The sequence below is a fragment of the Gopherus flavomarginatus genome, chromosome 2, assembly GCF_025201925.1.
Source record: "Gopherus flavomarginatus isolate rGopFla2 chromosome 2, rGopFla2.mat.asm, whole genome shotgun sequence".
NCBI lineage: Eukaryota > Metazoa > Chordata > Testudines > Testudinidae > Gopherus > Gopherus flavomarginatus.
In genome coordinates this window covers 233122188-233141387 of record NC_066618.1, presented here as the reverse complement: position 1 = coordinate 233141387, position 19200 = coordinate 233122188, and the positions used below count along the sequence as shown (strand labels likewise).

Here is a 19200-nt window from a genome sequence, read left to right as displayed (position 1 = left end):
AGGGGAAAGAAGATCTGGAAAATGGTGGGGTCAGGCTGAAGGAGATTTCTGAGCAGGAATGGGTCAGATTAGATGGAGAATCTGATGGGGTCAAAGTTTCTGAAAGGGGATGGAAATGGCAGAATTGAGTTTAGGTGAGTGGAGAGAATGGACCAGAGTGCCCAGATCCAGTCAAGATCTGACTAAATTGGTGGTGTGCAGATCAGGAGGTAAGAGCTAGACTGGAGGAGGGCGAGGGAGGCTGAGACTAATCAGAAACAGCAAAACGAGCTATTACTGTTTTCTCCTACCCCTGCCCTCTGCTGTAACTGTGTCCATGCTTTTCATTTTGACAGTGACAGATGATTGGAAAGGGAAAACAGTCTTTTTCTTCCCATTTTCCTATTAATCTCTCATTCCCAGCCAATATCTTCCTCTGACTCCCTTGAAAATTTAGTCAATTTGCAGGGAGAGCATTAGGTGAGTAGGGTACCCTGGCAGAAGAGTCAGGGAACTATGGTAAGTACTTGGGGCACCAGCTACCACTGTCTGTATGTTTGCTAGTCCTCTCATGTATTGCTAAACTTGAACTATAAACTGTAGTTGATAAATCTACATGACGGATGAAAACACACCTGAGAGACCTTCAAATTATCAACTATTACAGTTTTTGATTACTTTGGAACCTCTACTGATACCAGCTCAAGGCCATCTCTGCAACTGTGTAGATTAATCCTCTCAAGTTTTTTTATGGAGATATCAGTCAGAATGAAGACATAATAGCTTCTGTCCAGAAATGGTTAATTAATAGCTTGCCTAGGTTATTTAAGTTCAATTAAGTAAATTGGTGCCCCTGATCTATATAAAAAGTGGCTGTTTGATTTATCATTTGCATCACTTGGTCTTTAAAGTGTACCAAGCTACTCTTTTTGACTTTAAATTTCACTGTAATTGCCTGAAATGTTAGCAGCATCTTTGATCTGGGGAATAGTGGTGATACTATGCTGTTGTTTTTGGTTTATTCTGGGAATAAGGAGGAGGTAAGGTTTCTTTTTAAACATATCCCAATGCTAATTTCTGAAAAAAGATAGTGTGTGTATATAGCTAAGACAAAACTAGTCTGAACGTTGGCAGATTGATAAGTGAAGGATAACAGTGGTGATGGTGTTTGTTCTTTTAAATCTTTATATTATAATGGCATTTTTTGTGCACATGAATTAAAAAAAAAAAAAAACCCAAGCAGGCTATGCAAATCCATATTCATGACTAACAAAAGACAGGGATACAAAGAAAGGAGGAATCCATTTGTAAATGAGGTTATAAATAATCATAATCTTAGTCTGATTTTCAGAAGTGCTTAGTATGTGCAGCTTCTGTTGAAATCAATAGGATCTGCAGGTGCTCACTATTTCTGAAAAATCAGATCCTACATGTTTATGCTTCTGATGTACTGATGACTGTTTTATCCCTTATACCTTTTTTTTATTTTCTGTATCAATGTAGTTCAATCTGGACTGTAGCAATATTGAACTCTTACTTTTAATGCTGGTTACCATTTGGCTTGTTTACTGTATTGAGTAAATACTCTCAAGCCTTTATCCTACTGGCATGTGCTCTGTACAGAAAAAAAGGAATTCATGAATATATTTACTATAAAAAAGTGGCTCTTTGACTTGTCTTTTGTATCACTCTCTGTTTTTAAAGTGTACCAAACTGTTAGCTACTCCTTTCCAGTTGAAACTCCTGAAATTTCACTCAGATTGCCTGAAATGTTAGCAGCATCTTTGATCTGGGGAATAGCGGTCTTCTGTAAGTTGTAATACTCTTGGTTGTTGGGTTTAGTGTACAGATGCTGGGTGGTGTTGTGGCCTATGCTATACAGGTTAGATTAAGAGGTGATTGTAGCAGGATGGTTTGCCCCTTTAAGGGCCTGCAGAGCTAGGGAGCAGTAGGCTGTGGCTTAAAGAGAAGCCCAGCAGGCAGTTTTTGGGAATGAGCTGATCCAACAGGGAATCAGATCCAGTCATTAGCTGCTGCTTAGCTAGATCAGCTCGTTCCCAACACCTGCTTGCTGGGCTTCTCCTTAAGCCACACCTGGCTGCTCCCTAGCTCTGCAGGTGCTTAAAGGCGCAGACCGCCCTGGTACAACAGTCTGGTGGTCTCTTCTGACTTTAAACTCTATGACTCTGACACGTATTATTTAAAAGTTATTAGTGACTTACTGTGGGTATCCATATACAGGACTATAGTTGTTTGAATCCCAGTTCAACAAAGCACCTGATCACATGCTTAATTTTAAGCATGTACTTTAGTGCTTTGTTGAAATGGGGCCTGTGGGGAAAACTCCCATTGATTTCAATGGTGCAGGATCAGATCCAAGTGGGATATGCGAACAACAATACTGTAATACTCTTTCTTTGGGGAGTTCAAAGGGCTCAGCATTCAATGTGCTAGAGAGAATTGTGCAAGCCAAAGACAGACCAAATAAGTAAAATAATCCTGTCTTTGTGTCTCTGGAGGTCCAAATGATGCTTGTTCATACATCTTCAATTTCTCCTTTCTTTCTGTCCATTAGAACTGTTAGTAATAAGTTTTTTGTTTTTTATACAGTCTTAATTGAGTGTGCATTTGAGGTAATGTTATCTATTTTAGAATTTGCAGAGCAAGTAAGGGCCCAATCCTGATCAACTAAGGGGCTGATTCTTGCCAAGTACCATGCATCCTCAACTCCCAAGGGGTATTGAGGACACTGAAGCAACTATCAGGTGTTCAGCAACTCCCAGAATCAGGCTGTAGAGGGGCTGACCCTACACCACTTCAGCTGGAACAGGGTCAGGCCCTAGGTGCTCATTGCCCGATAAAGTCAATGAGAGCTGAGGCAATGACTTTAATGAGAACAAGTGTGGATTCTTACTTACAGAAACTACAAACCAGAAATTCTAGACCTCATTCTGCAAAGCATTACTCACATGAGGATTGCCTATTTGCCTGAATAATCCCATTGAAGTCAGTGGAACTACTTGCATGTTATAAGGAAGAGAATGACAATTATTTTTCACAACACATTTTCAAAAAAGTGGTTGTCTTTAAACTTTCCCATGAAAATTTTGTATAGTTTCCACTGAAGAGCTGAAAACCAAACACCTTTCATATTCAAAACTCATGTACAGCAACCATTTTGGTTTTCAGTATAAACTTTTAGTGTCCCAAAAAAATGAATCTCAATTTGTTTGTTTTTTAACACAGATGTTTTTTATTTTATTTTTTTTAAACAGAGACATTTTTCAGGTTTCAATTTCTTGTTGAAAAAATGGAGAGAGTTTCTACCAAAAGTGAAAATTTTCCTGAATATTTTCATTTGTTTCAAAAACCATTTTTGAGAGACCAGCTCTCCATACTCAGCTCAGGATGGGTTGGTAAGACGGCCCTACAGCAGGTTACCTACAAGTCAGAAATATCAGCAGACAGGTTGTCAGGAAAAAGCAAATAAAATGACAAAACCAAACAAAAACCGAGTAACCAAAAGATAAAGCAAATAAATGTCCCTTTCATCATGCCATGAAAGCTGCCAAACTAGGGCTCTGGCAGACTGTCCTGAGAAATCAGCTCAGATAGTAGAGCTCCTGTACTGAGCCAGCTTTGCCACAGGTCCTGAAAAGTACTGGCATGGGCTCCAACAACAAGAATATCCCAGGCAATATTAACTGCTGGGACAGAGTATTTATTTAAGGCACAATTACTTAACTGCTTGCAATGAATAGAATGTTACATTTAAAAAGGTGAAAAAGAACTTACCTAAATGTAAAAAATAAAAGCTAGCGTGATATAGCTTACGTACATTTTTTTTTATTATTGGATTCTAATAAGGCTTCTGTAGGCTTAAGGTCATTCTTCCTAATAGATTATAGACCTCACAATGGATTTATTAGGAAAAGGAGGGCAATTTCCTATCAACACTGATAGAAACTGAATGAATGTTATAAATAGGCTGGTATCACAGTCTTATTTAGCTGGCCAAGCTGAAGGACAGGTCTTAATTTATAACCTTAATTTGTAACATTTGTTTGTAACTTGTAGGCGTCCAGGTGAGCCGCCAGTGGAAAATGGGCTACTTCCATATCTGGGCTGCGCTTTGCAATTTGGTGCCAACCCTCTTGAATTTCTCAAAGCAAGACAAAAGAAATATGGGCACATTTTCACTTGCAAAGTGGCTGGAAAATATGTTCATTTTCTCACTGACCCTTTTTCATACCATTCAGTGATGCGCCAAGGAAGGCATTTGGACTGGAAAAAGTTCCACTTTGCTGCTTCTGCAAAGGTACTGCTTTAAAATGGCTGTAGTATTTTAACATTTTAATATTTACTATGAAAAAATCAACATGGTCAAGTCATTCTGTACCTAGTTAAACTATATGTGACTTTTCAGTATGTCTGCCTGTCTGAAAGATAGTCTGTCTCCTGGCTCAAATCATAGAATATTAGGGTTGGAAGAGACCTCAGGAGATCATCTAGTCCAATCCCCTGCTCAAAGCAGGACCAACACCAACTAAATCATCCCAGCTATGGCAATGTGTCAGATATTTTATTCCTTAATATAAACAACAATGGGTTTTGCAAAAACAGATTTAGGTTATCCAAGAATAAAGTGACCAGATGTCTTGGTTTTATACCAGCTCAAGGCCATCTCTGCAACGGTATGGATTGATCCTCTCCACACCACAGACATCAGGTCTCTTTCTTATATAGGCTCCCATTATCCCTCCACTCACTGTCCTGATTTTTCATACTTGCTATCTGGTCACCCTATCCAAGAATGACATTATTTAGTCATGTAATATCACAAAAATACTGGAGCAAAAGTACAGCACAAGATGGTTTGCACTATTGTGAATTTATATTGAATTGACTAATTTTAAAAACAAATGTACTGCTTCTGAAAGATGCCAAATTAGCAGCCCTGGAAACTGAAATCCTCAGTATATCCACAGAGCAGGTCTGGCATAGACTCCCATCAGTACAAGTTTCTTCCCATTAGCCTAGATTAGTTCTTCAGTCACTAGTTGGAGAGATCACCTCTATAAGTCTCTTCCAGGCCCATTCAAACCTTGGCCTTTCTGCCAACAGAATAACAGTTATAGTGTTGGCTGTGCAGTGTGGAAGCCTGTGTCTTAGAATCTAAATTCTAGATTAATCCATACATTCATTTCACTGAGGACTTTTTCTCACTATTGATTTTATTCCTTTATTTGCTCTGCAGTGACACCCTGAGAAGCAAATATACCTCTATAAAAATAGAATGTGTCTTTACAAATCAGTTTAACCTTATTTCAGACCACAAACACTAAAATGCCTTAATCATAACTCAAGCTATGTCTACACTGCAGTTGGACAGCTGACTTGGGCTTGTGAGGCTTTGGCTAAGGGCATAGGCGGCAGGTGTAAGAGGCTCGTGGAAACTAAGTCTCCCCAAATGGGGCAAGAAGTGACGGATGCGACACACCTCCCTTTGGAGTCAGGCTGGCCGGCCGGCTTTGGAGCTCTGCTGCTGGAAGCTTCTGAGAAGTAGGGGCGCCACCAGTGCCTGGACTGTGGCCCTTCCCATGCTCTTCTCCAAGGCCCCACTCCTACTTGGCCTTTTTTCCCCATGGCCCCATCCATGCTGCATCTCTTCCCCCTGAGGCCCCACCCTTGTTCCACCTCTTCCTGCCCTCACTCTGCCTGCCTCTTGCTTCACTCTGCCCGTGTCGCTTGCCCCTAAGGCAGGAGGGGACAGAGAGGAGTAAGCCATGGACGGGAGGCCTCGGGGGAGTGGGTGGAGAAGAGCGAGTAGTGGGTGGGGGGCCCTTGGGAGTAGAGGCAGAGAGAGACAAACAGTGATAGGTGGGGTGTCCTCGAGAGCGTGGCAGAGAGGAGCAAGCAGCAGGCAAGGATCCTCAGGAGGGGGTCCTTTGGGGAGGGGGCAGAGAACAGGGGCCAGAGGAGCAAGTGGCGGGTGCAGGGCCCTCAGGGGAAGGTGCAGAGCGAAGTTGCGAAGAGGCAGAGTGGGGGCAAAGTCTTGGGCAGGGTGACCAGATAGCAAGTGTGAAAAATCAGAACAGAGGGTGGAGGTAATAGGCACCTATATAAGACAACACCCCAAATATCGGGATTGTCCCTATAAAATCAGGACATCTGGTCACCCTAGCCTTGAGGGGGAAGAGGCTGAGCAGGGGGAAGAGCCTCAGGATGGAGTGGAAGTTGGGGCCACAGTTCAGGCACCGGTGCCCCCTCCCTCCAACCCACCACCCGCTAGGGAGTTTGTCACATTCCACCTATGGCTAAGGGGCTGTTTAATTGCAGTATAGATGTTTGGGCTTGAGCTGGAGTCCGAGATCTTGGACACCTCCCCCTGGCCTCACAGAGTCCTAGAGCCTGGGCTCCAGCCCAAGCCGGAATGTTTACACTGCTGCTAAACAGACCCTTAGCCCCAGTCCTATGAGCCCAAGTCAGCTGGCATAGGCCAGCTGTGGGTTTTTAATTGCAGTGTACACATACCTTATGTGACTATTGCATGGTGTCACTACACGGCAGAGTTCGGGTTCCTTGAGTGCCTTCATTGTGAATTACCATACCTTAATGTGTCTAGTTTTATTTTCAATTAAACTTCAACTCAGTTGCCTGGGTTTGTAATGCTTGTTGTGGGGACAAATACAATATCCTTGTAACTTTTTTTACTGTTAAGTTGCTGAAATGTACTCTCAAGCTTCATTTCAGCTTAACATCATTTTCTATCCATGCTTTCATCCAGTAAGGTCCCTATCTTGCAAGCTGCAGAGTGTGTTCACTCTCTTTAATGACAATGGAAATTGAGGGCACTCAGCATCTCCCAGGAGATGCTTAGCACTTTGGAGAATTAGGCTCTAACCCTTTCAAAAACTGTCTGGTCAACTAAGGGCCCAATCAAACTCTTATTGAAGTCAATGAAAAGATTCCCAATGGGAACTAACTGAATCCCTAAGGATATGTCTACACTGCAATAAAACGCCCATGGCAGGCTTGCATGCCTTGCTGTGGGGCTATGAAACTGCACTGTAGACATTCAGGCTTGCTGATCCAGGCCAGTCATGGATGTTTTACTGGAGTGAAGACATACCCTAAGTGATCATACTTATTTTATAAGCATATAGCATAGACTATTTTTGTGTGTTTATTTAATACTTACAAAGACTTGTGGCCAATTATCACTTTACAGAGTTGACAGTTCTTATTATATGTCCCTGCGTTAAATTATGAAGATGACATATTGGCTATGATTTCCCTTGTAAGTTATTATTTACCATGGTTGTGATTATCCTCATTTATCTTACATGCAATTTATTTGGTGGCAGGCTTTTGGACATGGCAGTATTGACCCACGTGATGGAAACACCACTGAAAATATGCATCAGACTTTCATTAGAACCCTGCAAGGTAATGCCCTGAATTCTCTCATTGAAGCTATGATGGAAAACCTACAATATGTCATGCTGCAATCAAGTACACCTAAACTGCATTCCAACAACTGGGCAACAGATGGGCTTTATGCGTTCTGTTGCCGAGTGATGTTTGAATCTGGCTTTTTAACGCTTTTTGGCACAGACTTTAATTCAACCCAAGACAAGAATCTATCTCAGCAGGAAACCCAGAGAGCACTTATTCTAAATGCTCTTGAAAACTTCAAGGAGTTTGATAAAATTTTCCCAGCCCTTGTCGCAGGCGTGCCTATCCATGTGTTCAAGAGCGCCCACAATGCACGGGAGAAGCTGGCAGAGGCTCTGCTCCATGAGAACCTCAGGAAAAGGAACAACATCTCTGAGCTCATCACTCTCCGTATGTTCTTAAATGACACTCTATCGACTTTTGATGATAAGAAAAAAGCAAAAACCCACCTGGCTGTACTATGGGCTTCACAAGCTAACACAATACCTGCTACTTTCTGGAGCTTGTTCTATCTTATAAGGTAAATAGCAGTGTTCGCAGTTTCCAAGGCTTGATTACACTAGGGCTCCCAACATTAGGTCCAGTGGGACATTTTTAGATCATTTCCCTAGAATAGACAAAATTTTATTGCACACTTTTGTTTATCTGCCCATCTGTTGGATTTGCAGATATATATTGGCTGCTTTACAGAAAAAAAAATGATAGACTTCTGCAGAGCCTATATTGATGTAGCACCGTTGAAGTTAATGGAGCTATATCAATTTGCACCATCTGAGAATCTGACTAATAGGTCCTAATTCTTCACTCTGCTACCCTGTTTTTACTCTGGTGTAACTCCACTGCATCCAAATCCCCTACAGGTCTTAAAAAAAAAAAAAATCTCAGGCTAAATTTCTAGAGCCATACTTTTCAAGATGAGACTTTACACCACCTGCCTACATTTCTGTGATAAATTGACTTAAAATTGAAAAACACTGTACCTACCTGCTAATGATAATGATTGAGCTTTAGCTAGCACATTTCATTCAAAAATCCATAAGGGGTCTATTAATTTTACAAACATTCTGATCCTGAAATCCTTGGGCCCACCCATTGATTTCCATGGAAGTTCTGTGCCTCCCCTCTCCCCTGCCCAAGGACTTTGGATTACAATCTGTATATCTGTTTAAAATCGTGTCATCCATTACAAACATCTGCCATATCTATATGGAGGACCAGAAAGTAAAGGGTACATTATTTAATTTAAACTACTGGGAGGTGGTGGGGTTTTTTTTGTGTGTTTTTTTTTTTTTGGTAGGCAGAATGTAATTATCTAACTGGATACAAGCCAGGGCAGTTGATAGTGTGGATGTGATCTATATCTCTCTTCTAGATTTTTAGCTGCAATGGGGCTATCACTATATTCCTTATTCTTGGCATTGCTTAACCGAGATGTCATTATTTAACAGCATTATACATATTAATTTGGTCTTGCTCAAAATTGGATACTGAACCAAATCTTTGAAGACCTTTTCAGTGTTTTGAACAACCAGGATTTTTCCAATATAATAAGTACACTTATGTGTTTTACTCTAGATTCTTACATAGCTTTTTTGTTTTACCAGGTTATATCCATGGATTAATGAACTACACTGTAGAAAGGAAAAAATGAATATCCTATTTAACAGCAAACCTTTTGTACATTACTTAAGTTACAAGTAAGAAACATTTTTTGTTTCTGGCATATTGATTTTAGGAGCCCAGAAGCAATGAAAGCAGCTACTGAAGAGGTGCAAAAAACACTGGGAAATGCTGGTGAAAAGATCGACTTACATTTGCCATCTATCTCCTTGAATCGAAAACAACTGGATAATATGCCAGTATTAGGTATGGTCATCACATGTAACAGTACCAGGAACACCCAGATATTTTTCTATCTATAGTCAATAAAACACGTGCTATGAAATGCTAAATGACTATCCAACAGCAGGATAATAAAGCTACACTATATCCTTAGTTAGCAAAGGCCAAACTTTTGAGCAGTCCTGATGTCTGTGGTGTGGAGATTATCACAATTTTGAAATGAATCCCATTTTTCCCCATGTAATTTCATGTATGAGTAATGCTTAAGTACTATGTCATGCAGCACCAGTGATCTATAGGTAAGTCAAAGTAAGGTTGTATTTTGTTCTTTTAAAAGGGCTAAGATCAAACAGAGGGCTCTTACCATATTTGGAGTTGCAACTAATGCTTGAGGAATGTTAAACAATGAATTTCTAACATTGCTAAAAGCATTATTATTATGATACCCATATTTTAAAAGATATGTAACATTTTCAAAAGCACCCAGTGACTGAAGAGCTCACTCCCAAGTCACTTAGGCCCCTGTTAATTTCAATGGAAGTTAGGAACCTAAATACTTGTGAGGGTCTGGGCCTTACAGCTATTGAAATTGTTGCCCTATAATTACTGGTGAGGGAGGTTCAATGTAACTTTTTTTTAAAAGCATTGTTTCTTTTTGTCAATATCATTCTTGTCCCTTGAGCACTAAGGCTTAGGAAGATACTGCCACACTATTCTGATTTTTTTTTTCCTCCACACCTTTCTCCATTGTCTTTATTCCATTCCACCTCTCAGTGCAGGATCATTCCCCAGTCGCAAGTATTTTGTGCCTCCAGTTTCTAATGTTTCCCTGGGAGGAAAGTGGAGTGTCCTCCCAAGATGAACTGCACAGAGGGTTACCTCTGTACAGATCTCACCACTCCCTCACAGGGCAAAGAGGTGTCAGCCACCTCTGCTGCAGTATCCTTCCATCCCCACAATTGTCCAGGGGAGTAGGAGCCCACACCTGGAGAATAGTTGGGTGGAGGAGAGCTGAAGGCAGGGCTAGGAGCTGCATATTGAGGGGCCTGCAATTTCAGGCGGTGGAACTGTTTCTTTTTCCACAATGGTGAGGAAAATCCTGCCGAAGAACAATTCTAGAGGGAGGCCACAAAGGGATCTTGTCAGTTTTTTCCCTATCCAGCCCCTTTCCTTGTTTTGTTTCCCTGGGAAGAGTGATCCAGGACAGTTTTCTTTTTAGGATCAAACTGACTTTTAAACACTTGAAGTCGGCATGATAAACAAAAATAGGTCTACAAACTAGGGTCTTTGATTTCAAAAAGGAAAACTTTAAAATATTGAGACACTTAGTTAGGCAAGTTGACTGGACTGAAGAACTTGGAAGGCTTGGAATTACTTTAAGAGAAAGTTGCAGAAACTATCTGGAGCCTGCATCTCAAGAAATGAGAAAAAAATCTCACAGGGAAGAGTTGCAGACCAGACTGAATGAGCAAGCATCTGAAACAGGTTATTACGAGAAAACAGAGAGACCACAAGGACTGGAAGAAGGGATGGCTCTGCAAGAAAAGCTGCCAGGGGTCACTGAATGAAAATAGGCAGCAGGTTTAGAACAAACAAAAGGAAGTACTTCTTCACACAAAGCACAGTCAATGTGTGGAATTCATATTCCCAGTGGATGTTATGAAGGCCAAACACATAACTGGATTAAAAAAATAATTAGATACATTCATGGAAGATTAGCCATTGATGGACCTTTAGCCAAAAGACTCAGGGTCTCAGCCCCAAATCTGGTGTCCCTAACCCTCTGACTGCCAGATGCTGGGACTGGACAACAGGGGATGGATCACTCGATTGCCCTGTTCTGTTCATTCCCTTTGAAGCATCTGGCACTGGCCAGTGTCGGAAAACAGGATACTGGGCTTGATAGACCATTAGTCTGAACAATTATGGCTATTCTTATGTTCTTACCTCTTGGAAGTCTGGAAGTGTAGGGATAAAGTGAGAACTTCCAAAAGCCAAGCAGAGCTGGATATTGCAAAGGAAATTAAAACCAATAGTAAAGTGTTCTTTAGCCACATAAATAAAAAAGGAAACAAGAAAAAAGTGGGACTGCTAAACCCTGAGGACAGGGTGAAGATTAACGATAAACTAGGTTTGGCCCAACACCTAAATGAATACTTTGCCTCAGTTTTTAATAAGGGCATTGACGAGGTTGGGACAGTGGCACGCTGGCTAATGGAAACAAGGATATGCAAGCAGAAGTTACCAAATCTAGGTGGAAGCCAAACTCAGACAGGCTAATGGGATCAAATCAAGGAGGCTGAATAATCTCCATCCAAAAATATAAAAGGAACTGGCACATGAAATTGCAAACCCAAAAGCAAGGATTTTTAATGAATTAATAAACTCTGAGGTTGTACCCTATGTCTAGAGAATTACATGTATAGTACCTATTTTTAAGAAAGGAGGGGGTGAGCCCAGAAACTATGGCCTGCTAAGTTTGACCTCAGTTGTATGCAAGGTCTTAGAACAAATCTTGAAAGAGGGAGTAATTAAAGACAAAGAGATAAATGGAAATTGGGACAACACACAACATGGTTTTACAAAAGGCAGAGCATACCAGACCAACCCAAACTTTTTCTTTGCAAAGACAACCAGTTTTCTAGGAAAAGGAAATCCAATCTACCTGTATTTCTGTAAAGTATTTGATACAATTGCATATGGGAAATTCTTAGTAAAATTGAAGATGGGGATTAATATGAGAACTGAAAGGTGGATAAGGAACTGGTTAAAGGGGATACTAGAACGGGTCATGGTGAACTGTCAGGCAGAATTGAGGTTACTAGTAGAGTTCCTCAAGGTTTGGTCTTGACTAGTCTTATTTATTCTTTCAGTAATTACCTTGGCACAAAAAGTGGGAGTGTGCTAATAAAATTTGCAGATGACCCAAAGTTGGGAGGTATTACCAAAGCAGAGGAGGACCAGGATATCATATAAGATTTGGACAACACTGAAAACTGGAGTAATAGAAATGGGATGAAATGTAATAGTGCAAAGTGCAAGATCATGAACTTGGGAATAATAAGAGATTTTGCTGTAAGATGGAGACTGATCAGTTGGAAGCAACGGAGTATTTGTCCATCATAGGATGACTATGAGCCGCCAGTGTGATGCAGCCATGAAAAAGGGTAATTCAGTCCTAGGATGCATTAGGTGAGGTACTTCTAATAGAGTTAGGGAAATGTTATTACCATTTGTTGGGGGCTGCCTAGGCTGGCAGTAATGCCTAGTGCCAAGTGTCCATGGCCGCTCTGCCTAGCAGCTACAGATCACAGCAGTCTTGCCCAAAAGTGAGAATTGAGGGTTGCTCTGCCTAGTGGCTATAGTCCCAAAGGAGTGGGGGTAGGGAAACCCAGGCCCTCCCTGCGCTACTGGGGCCTGACCTAGGGACCATATATGTGGCCTAGGATCTGGTACACTTACTCATGCCCCTTGGGTCATTTCCTACTTCTGTTCCCAGTACTTCCACTGCTGTCACAGCTCAGTCTTGGGATCCCCCTTAGCATCCTTCCCAGTTCATCTCCGGAGCCTCTTCCCATGGTGACAGTGAGTCGTTACCCTCAGCTCCTGCAATTGACGGGCTTCCAGCAACTTGCTTAGGAGGCTTGGTTCCAACAACTTGAAGTTCTGGTGACTTCTCAGTAGGAGACTGCTTCACTCAATTGCTCTCCTCCCTCAGACAGCCCAGAATGAGCTGAGCTGCTCCTTTCTGAATGCCACTGCAACAGTGTTCCTTACTTTATACTCTCTAGTGCTTTGTCCAACAATGGTGCTTCACCAGTTAGTGGTCTGTTAGGTATTGCAGGCTCTGGTGATATTTAACCTATAAATTTTATGCTATAAAATAACACAAATGGCTAGAACTGGTGTGTGTGTAAGTAAATAAAATAAATGCAAATGTGCTATTCATATATATGTGTATATATAGAGGCATAATTTCCATATTATAATATAGTTTCTACAGTAAATGAAATTTGATGGTTGCAAACAAAACTTAGGGGAATTCTTCTCTTTATCAACCTCTTACGCTGTTTTCTTAGCTCTATTCATTTTATCAGTTTCCTTCTCTCCATAATATTGCATGTTATAGAAGATTACAGGCAATTACCTCCCCTTTCAAGGTGATATATCAATTCTTTTCATATTAATCATTTCCTTTTTCTCTCTACAGATAGTATTATCAAGGAAGCAATGAGGTTGTCCAGTGCATCCATGACTGTCAGAGTTGCTAAGGAGGATTTCACTTTGCACTTGGATAATGACTCCTACAACATCCGCAAAGATGACATTGTAGCTCTTTATCCTCAGCTGCTGCACTTTGATCCAGACATCTATGCTGATCCCTTGGTGAGTAATTACAGGAACGTACAAACTCTCTGTTCCAGGAGATGTAAACTGCCTGGCCTCAGTGCCCCCCCTGCTTGGTGATTCACTCTACTACACAGGTCCTGGATTTATGCTTGGGAACTCCCTGAACAGGCAGGGATGGGGAGTGCAGTGGAGGCAGCAAAATCAGCACTGGCCTTCCATCACTCTGCAGAAAATTCTTTGGCTGAGCAAAAAAGTCATGTTGATAGGTTTAAAGGCAGTTCCGTTCAGCCTTCCTCAGCCAGAGAAAGCCACCATGTTGTGGTGATTCAAGTGAGGACAAGAGAAGGGGAAGTCTTTAAGGACATACAGTGGTGATGAGAGAAGTGGGAAAGTCTTCCAATTTGGACACATGTACAAAAAGCTAGATTGTAGCTGTCCTCTGTATGGGTCAGTAAAAGACAAGCAGAGGTGTGAAAAGCTTTCCAACACTGCTGCCCCTGCACAGAGGCTGGTATTCTGCTACCCCAAGTGCAAGAGCTGATCAGGGTAAGGGGCCTTGTGAAGGCTAACCTTTCCCAAAAGGGTTTTGAGGACTGGAGGCATGGCCAGCTACAGAGAAGGAGCATACTGTGCATTGGCTGCTCTTCCCAGGAGGCATTGTGTCAGTGCAGTTGCACATCCTGCCAGCCCTGCATCATCTGGCTCTAATAGACATTAAACTTTCATTACAGACATTCAAGTATGACCGCTATCTCAATGAGAATGGAGAAGAAAAAACTATCTTCTATCGCAATGGTCACAAGTTAAGATATTATTACATGCCATTTGGATCAGGAGTAGCAAAATGTCCTGGAAGATTATTTGCTGTCCATGAAATCAAACAGTTTTTGACTTTGGTACTTTCATACTTTGAAATTGAGCTTCTTGACAGCAATGTGCCGTGTCCTTCTTTAGACCAATCCAGAGCAGGGCTGGGTATTTTACAGCCAACTAATGACATTCATTTCAAGTATAGATTAAAATGTCTGTGAATATATAAAACATTTTACCTATGGGGGGAAAAAATCAGTATCAAGATTATCATTGATCTAAAACTCCCAAACAGATTACACTATAACGCTAATGCAATGTGAATACCACATAGTGCTGGTAGGGATTACAGAAATGGCTGTTTTTCCTTTCACCAGGGTTATCATAGGCAAACTGAGATTTTTGTATTGGGGAATCAGGCATACATTTTCTTTTTTGCCAGCAAACACAACTTCTTCCTGTGAACTGATTAAGAATATTGCCCTCTGAGTTAAATTATTTCCCCATATTTGCTTGTAAACAATTTTTTTGCCATTTTCACAGATGAAAGGTCTTATTTTTTTCATTATAATAATATTTGTTGTATAATGGCAGGACATTTTTGTTTTGTGCCTGTGGAAAATGCTTTATGTTTTCATGAAAAACTAGCACAATTTTTTAGGAAAACCTACAAAATGTTTCACGTTTTAGTGAAACTGCACCAGCTTGTACTATATTCCTGGTGTGAAAATCTTTTCACAAAAAACTCTAACTACATGAGCATGAATCATATTGACTGATGGAAATGCTTTTTTCAGTTGTCTGCTGTTTCATCATTTTTCAATAGTCCAATGTCATAAAGCACTGGGGTCAACCATGATTCGTTTTGCTATTCTATACAATTTTATTCATTTCAGTGTTCCAAACACTGGGTATTTAACATCATACAAGACCAATTAAATTTGGACTGATTTTTTAGGAAAATTTCTTCAGGGTATAAGTGGTTTTGTGGTCATCTGTCAATGAAAAGAACAAATGAGAATCTAATTTATAATTGGTTTTCCCCACTCCTTGTTTTTAGGGATTGAAGGTCCTATTTTGCAACCCTTACTCATGAGAGTAACCCCTGTCCAGGAAGAGATCACATAAAAAGCTCTCAGCCATTTCTAAACTCCATATACAGGCAAATGTTCCATTACAACTAGTAAAAGTTATTCCTAGGAATTCGGGATTGAGCCCTAAATCTGCTATAGATTTTCCATCTGCTTCCCTTCTTACTAGCCTTTATTTTAAGTATTCTTGGACAAAGAAAAAGAAAAGATTCTGCTATTTGTAATTATTTATTACCCATATTTTGTCTAATTTTATTTACTCACTTTTCATTTTCAAAAGAGAACTGGTAAAAGCAGAAAATGACACCATCACTTCATGTTTACTTAGTATCTTAACTGTTATGTACAATATAAATATATTTTAATTTCTTATTGTAGCTGATATGGTTGTAACCTTAAAATATGGATTATTTTCATAGTTTTGTCAATCATATTTATGTATAATCCATTTACCATACATTGCTGCTCCCACCTAGAGTGCATTAGAAGTACAATAGTATGCTACTTATTCACAGCCTGGCAGGCCTTGCTGCTTTTACAGTATGGCTTCTTTCCTCTTCTTTTTTTTTAAAAAAAGAACTTTTTAAAAATCAATGTTCTGGAGTTCGTCGAGGCAGTGGGATATGGTGTGCAGCATATTCTTCCACTATGAAAAGTGGTAACTAGTAGAATGAAAACAAAAAATAATGGGGAAACACTGAACACACTTCCTCTACTATTTTAAATATATTTATTAATAAATCAGTTTTGTTTTACTTTTACTTTATTCCAGATTCCCTGGAACATTCAACCTCTATCTTCCTTTTCCTATCTCCTTTAATTTAGCTGTCTTTTCAGCAGCACTTTGTGGCCTAACATGCTACTTTCAGTTCACTTTGTACTTTGAAAACTAACTTAGAAGTGTTAAACAGTTGCTAATGTTGCCCTACATCACCACCTTCCACAGAGATACCTATGGGAAGGAGAACATAAGAACAAATTCTCTCCCAGAACTCCATGGGAGACAGGTGCAGGATCTGCATCTTGTGGAATGGGTATTGATTTTAGCCCCAAACTCTGCTGATTGCAAAGAATTCACAAGAGGCACGAAGGCCTGTGTTAGCTCTGAGGACCTAGTAACTTTTGCCCTTCCACTGCTTCCTCGAAGTGCAGCTCCACTGGAGACAGCTATTGGGCTTTCCCCTGACCATGCCTGCCCCTCTAACAGGAGTTTCACACTGTACAGAGGGTGTGTGCATTAAGGTAGCATAGCCCCAGGGTCTATTATCTTTTCTGGATAATATCTCTGGGTACTGTCCTTGGGAGGGTAATGCACCATTTCCCTCAGTCTTTCAACTTCTTCTCCAGCTTGCCAGGTCCTACTACCTCTCTCCTCCTTTTAGGAACCTGTCCCAATAAACAGTCCTGCCTAGGGTTTGGGGATGGGGTGTGGTGCCACAGAGGCAACCAACCACCCCGTACATACTGCACAGTACCACTTTACATAACAGTTCAGTTATAAGTAATCTAGCCACCCCATACCTCAGGATTGGCTCTTAAATCCTCCTGCTAGTGCTTCTCTAGCACTTAAGAAAGCTCATGTTCCTCATTTAGGCACTGATGCAAAGCTCTCTGAAGCCAACGGAAAGATGCCCATTGCTTTCAGTGAGCTTTGGATAGCCTTAACAAGCAGAATACACCAGAGACAACCTACATATGCAAATTGGCACCGTAGTATCAGCAGCTTGGACACTAAGGAAAATGAACATCACTTGAGTAAAGCATTGTAAAGAACACATTAAATGTACTATTCATGAACTAGAATCAGGGCCGGCTCTAGCCATTTCCCCGCCCCAAGCATGGTGGCACGCCGCGGGGGCGCTCTGCCGCTCGCCTGTCCTGCAGCTCCGGTGGACCTCCCGCAGGCCTGCCTGTAGATGCTCCACCAGAGCTGTGGGACCAGTGGACCCTTCACAGGGATGCCTGCGGGAGGTCCACCGGAGCCGCCTGCTGCCCTCCCTGCAACTGGCAGAGCACCCCCCGCGGCATGCCGCCCCAATCACGCGCTTGGTGCTCTGGGGCCTGGAGTCGGCCATGACTAGACTATATCCGATACTGATTCAAATGCTAAAATAGCTGTTACTACCTATTATTAAAAATCTAGATGAAAAAGTGCTTCCTTGCAACTTTCATACGCCCTCCAACATTTGTGCTGGAAATAATCTGAATTGTATTTTTTAAAAAAATATCGTTCCAATTAAAATAATTGTAAATATGTGATTTCTCTGTGTGTGTGGTTTTTATTTATACAGTTGTGGGTTGGGCTAAACCTTGTTGTCATGGGTCACACATAACCACTGTCCTTGAAGATAGCTGTGAGAGACAATTTAAACCCCCTTCACCAATAAAAAGCATAGGTGAGTTCACTCAGAAATTTGAACTATGCTGGCTAAGAGCATTTGCTGGCCATTACGTTGTTTGAGTAAGGGGTGTGTGGGTGCATGTGTATGTGTGGGTTGTTTGGATAAAGGGTAGGTGGGGGTGGGGGTAAAGAGCAAGACAGAGAGAGAGAAGCAGAAAGAAAACCAAGCAGGCACAGCCTGGGAGCACAGCACATGGCCCTGGGAGAAGCCTAGAGAAAAGTTTTGGGTTGAGATGCTGGCTGAAAAATACCTGGACCTGTAAGCAAGGACACTGTCTCCCATTGTTCAATTCCTCCTTGTTAAGGCAAATAGGGCTTTGTAATTCTTTGCAAATAAACAAAACTGCATCAAAGAAATACCCGATTCTCATCAGGCTCTCCTCCTATCTGGAACAACTCACAGCACCACAATTTGGGCTCCCCACTTTGGTCCAAAGTGGTAACAATACTGTATATTAGATAACTTTGCTCTAAAAATGAGTCCGCATAAACATACACAGCATTGAAGGAAGAGAAGGCCTTGAGTGAAAAAGGAATTATATTAAATCCATATCCAATGTAGAATGAATCTGTGTTGGCATTGGGGCTGAAATGGTTGAGGGGGCTTAAATGCAGCTAGCACTCCCAAGACATTTAGAAGCTGTGGTTTTGCAGTTCTCTCTCTTGTCACTGTATCCATGAACTTTGTTTTAAAAATTAGGTTGTTAAATAAAATTCTAGCCTGAGACTAAATCTTTAGGGTTCTCATAAGGATTTAGCTATTCTGGCCAACACTATTTTAAAAAGGTCTATTTTGTTGAATGATATTGTTATTCATGGCACAATGACGGGTGGGGGAGGGGGGTGGCAGGGGACTAAGCGTCCCCATCCCCCCTTGGTTCTGGGCCAGAGCTGTAAATATGGGCAGGCCACACCCCCATCAAGATGGAAGGAAGGTTGGGCCAAATATGGGAAGCACTGTGACTCTGTGCATCATGCTGCAATGACACTGACTCAAATTTGGCCCAGCCAGTGCCCTCCTCTTCCCCATTATGATAGAGGAGTGTCTGGACCAAATAATAGTGGAGCTGCAATCCCATGGAACGGCTTGGTCCCTTCCACTTTTGCAATCTTTCCGGTGTCCATGAGCACCAGGCACCCCCAGCACCCTGGGAGAAGTGGAGCAGGGGGCATTCCCAGTTCCCAGGAGGGTGGGAGGATTGGATCTGGGCTTTTAGTACCTCCTGGAAAAGTGGAAATGAAGGAGATGGGATCTGGGGCTCTCAGAAC

The 19200-nt window shown here is 41.4% G+C and overlaps 1 protein-coding gene across 1 annotated transcript; it reads left to right on the top strand.

Annotated features, from left to right (window-relative positions):
- The first annotated feature begins 939 nt into the window (after positions 1–939).
- On the top strand, positions 940–14660 carry LOC127044276 (cytochrome P450 7A1). The gene is made up of 6 exons (XM_050938897.1): positions 940–1019; positions 4057–4297; positions 7347–7957; positions 9173–9303; positions 13490–13665; positions 14361–14660. The coding sequence occupies exons 1-6, from the start codon at positions 940–942 to the stop codon at positions 14658–14660; spliced, it is 1539 nt and encodes a 512-aa protein (XP_050794854.1).
- The last annotated feature ends 4540 nt before the right edge of the window (positions 14661–19200 follow it).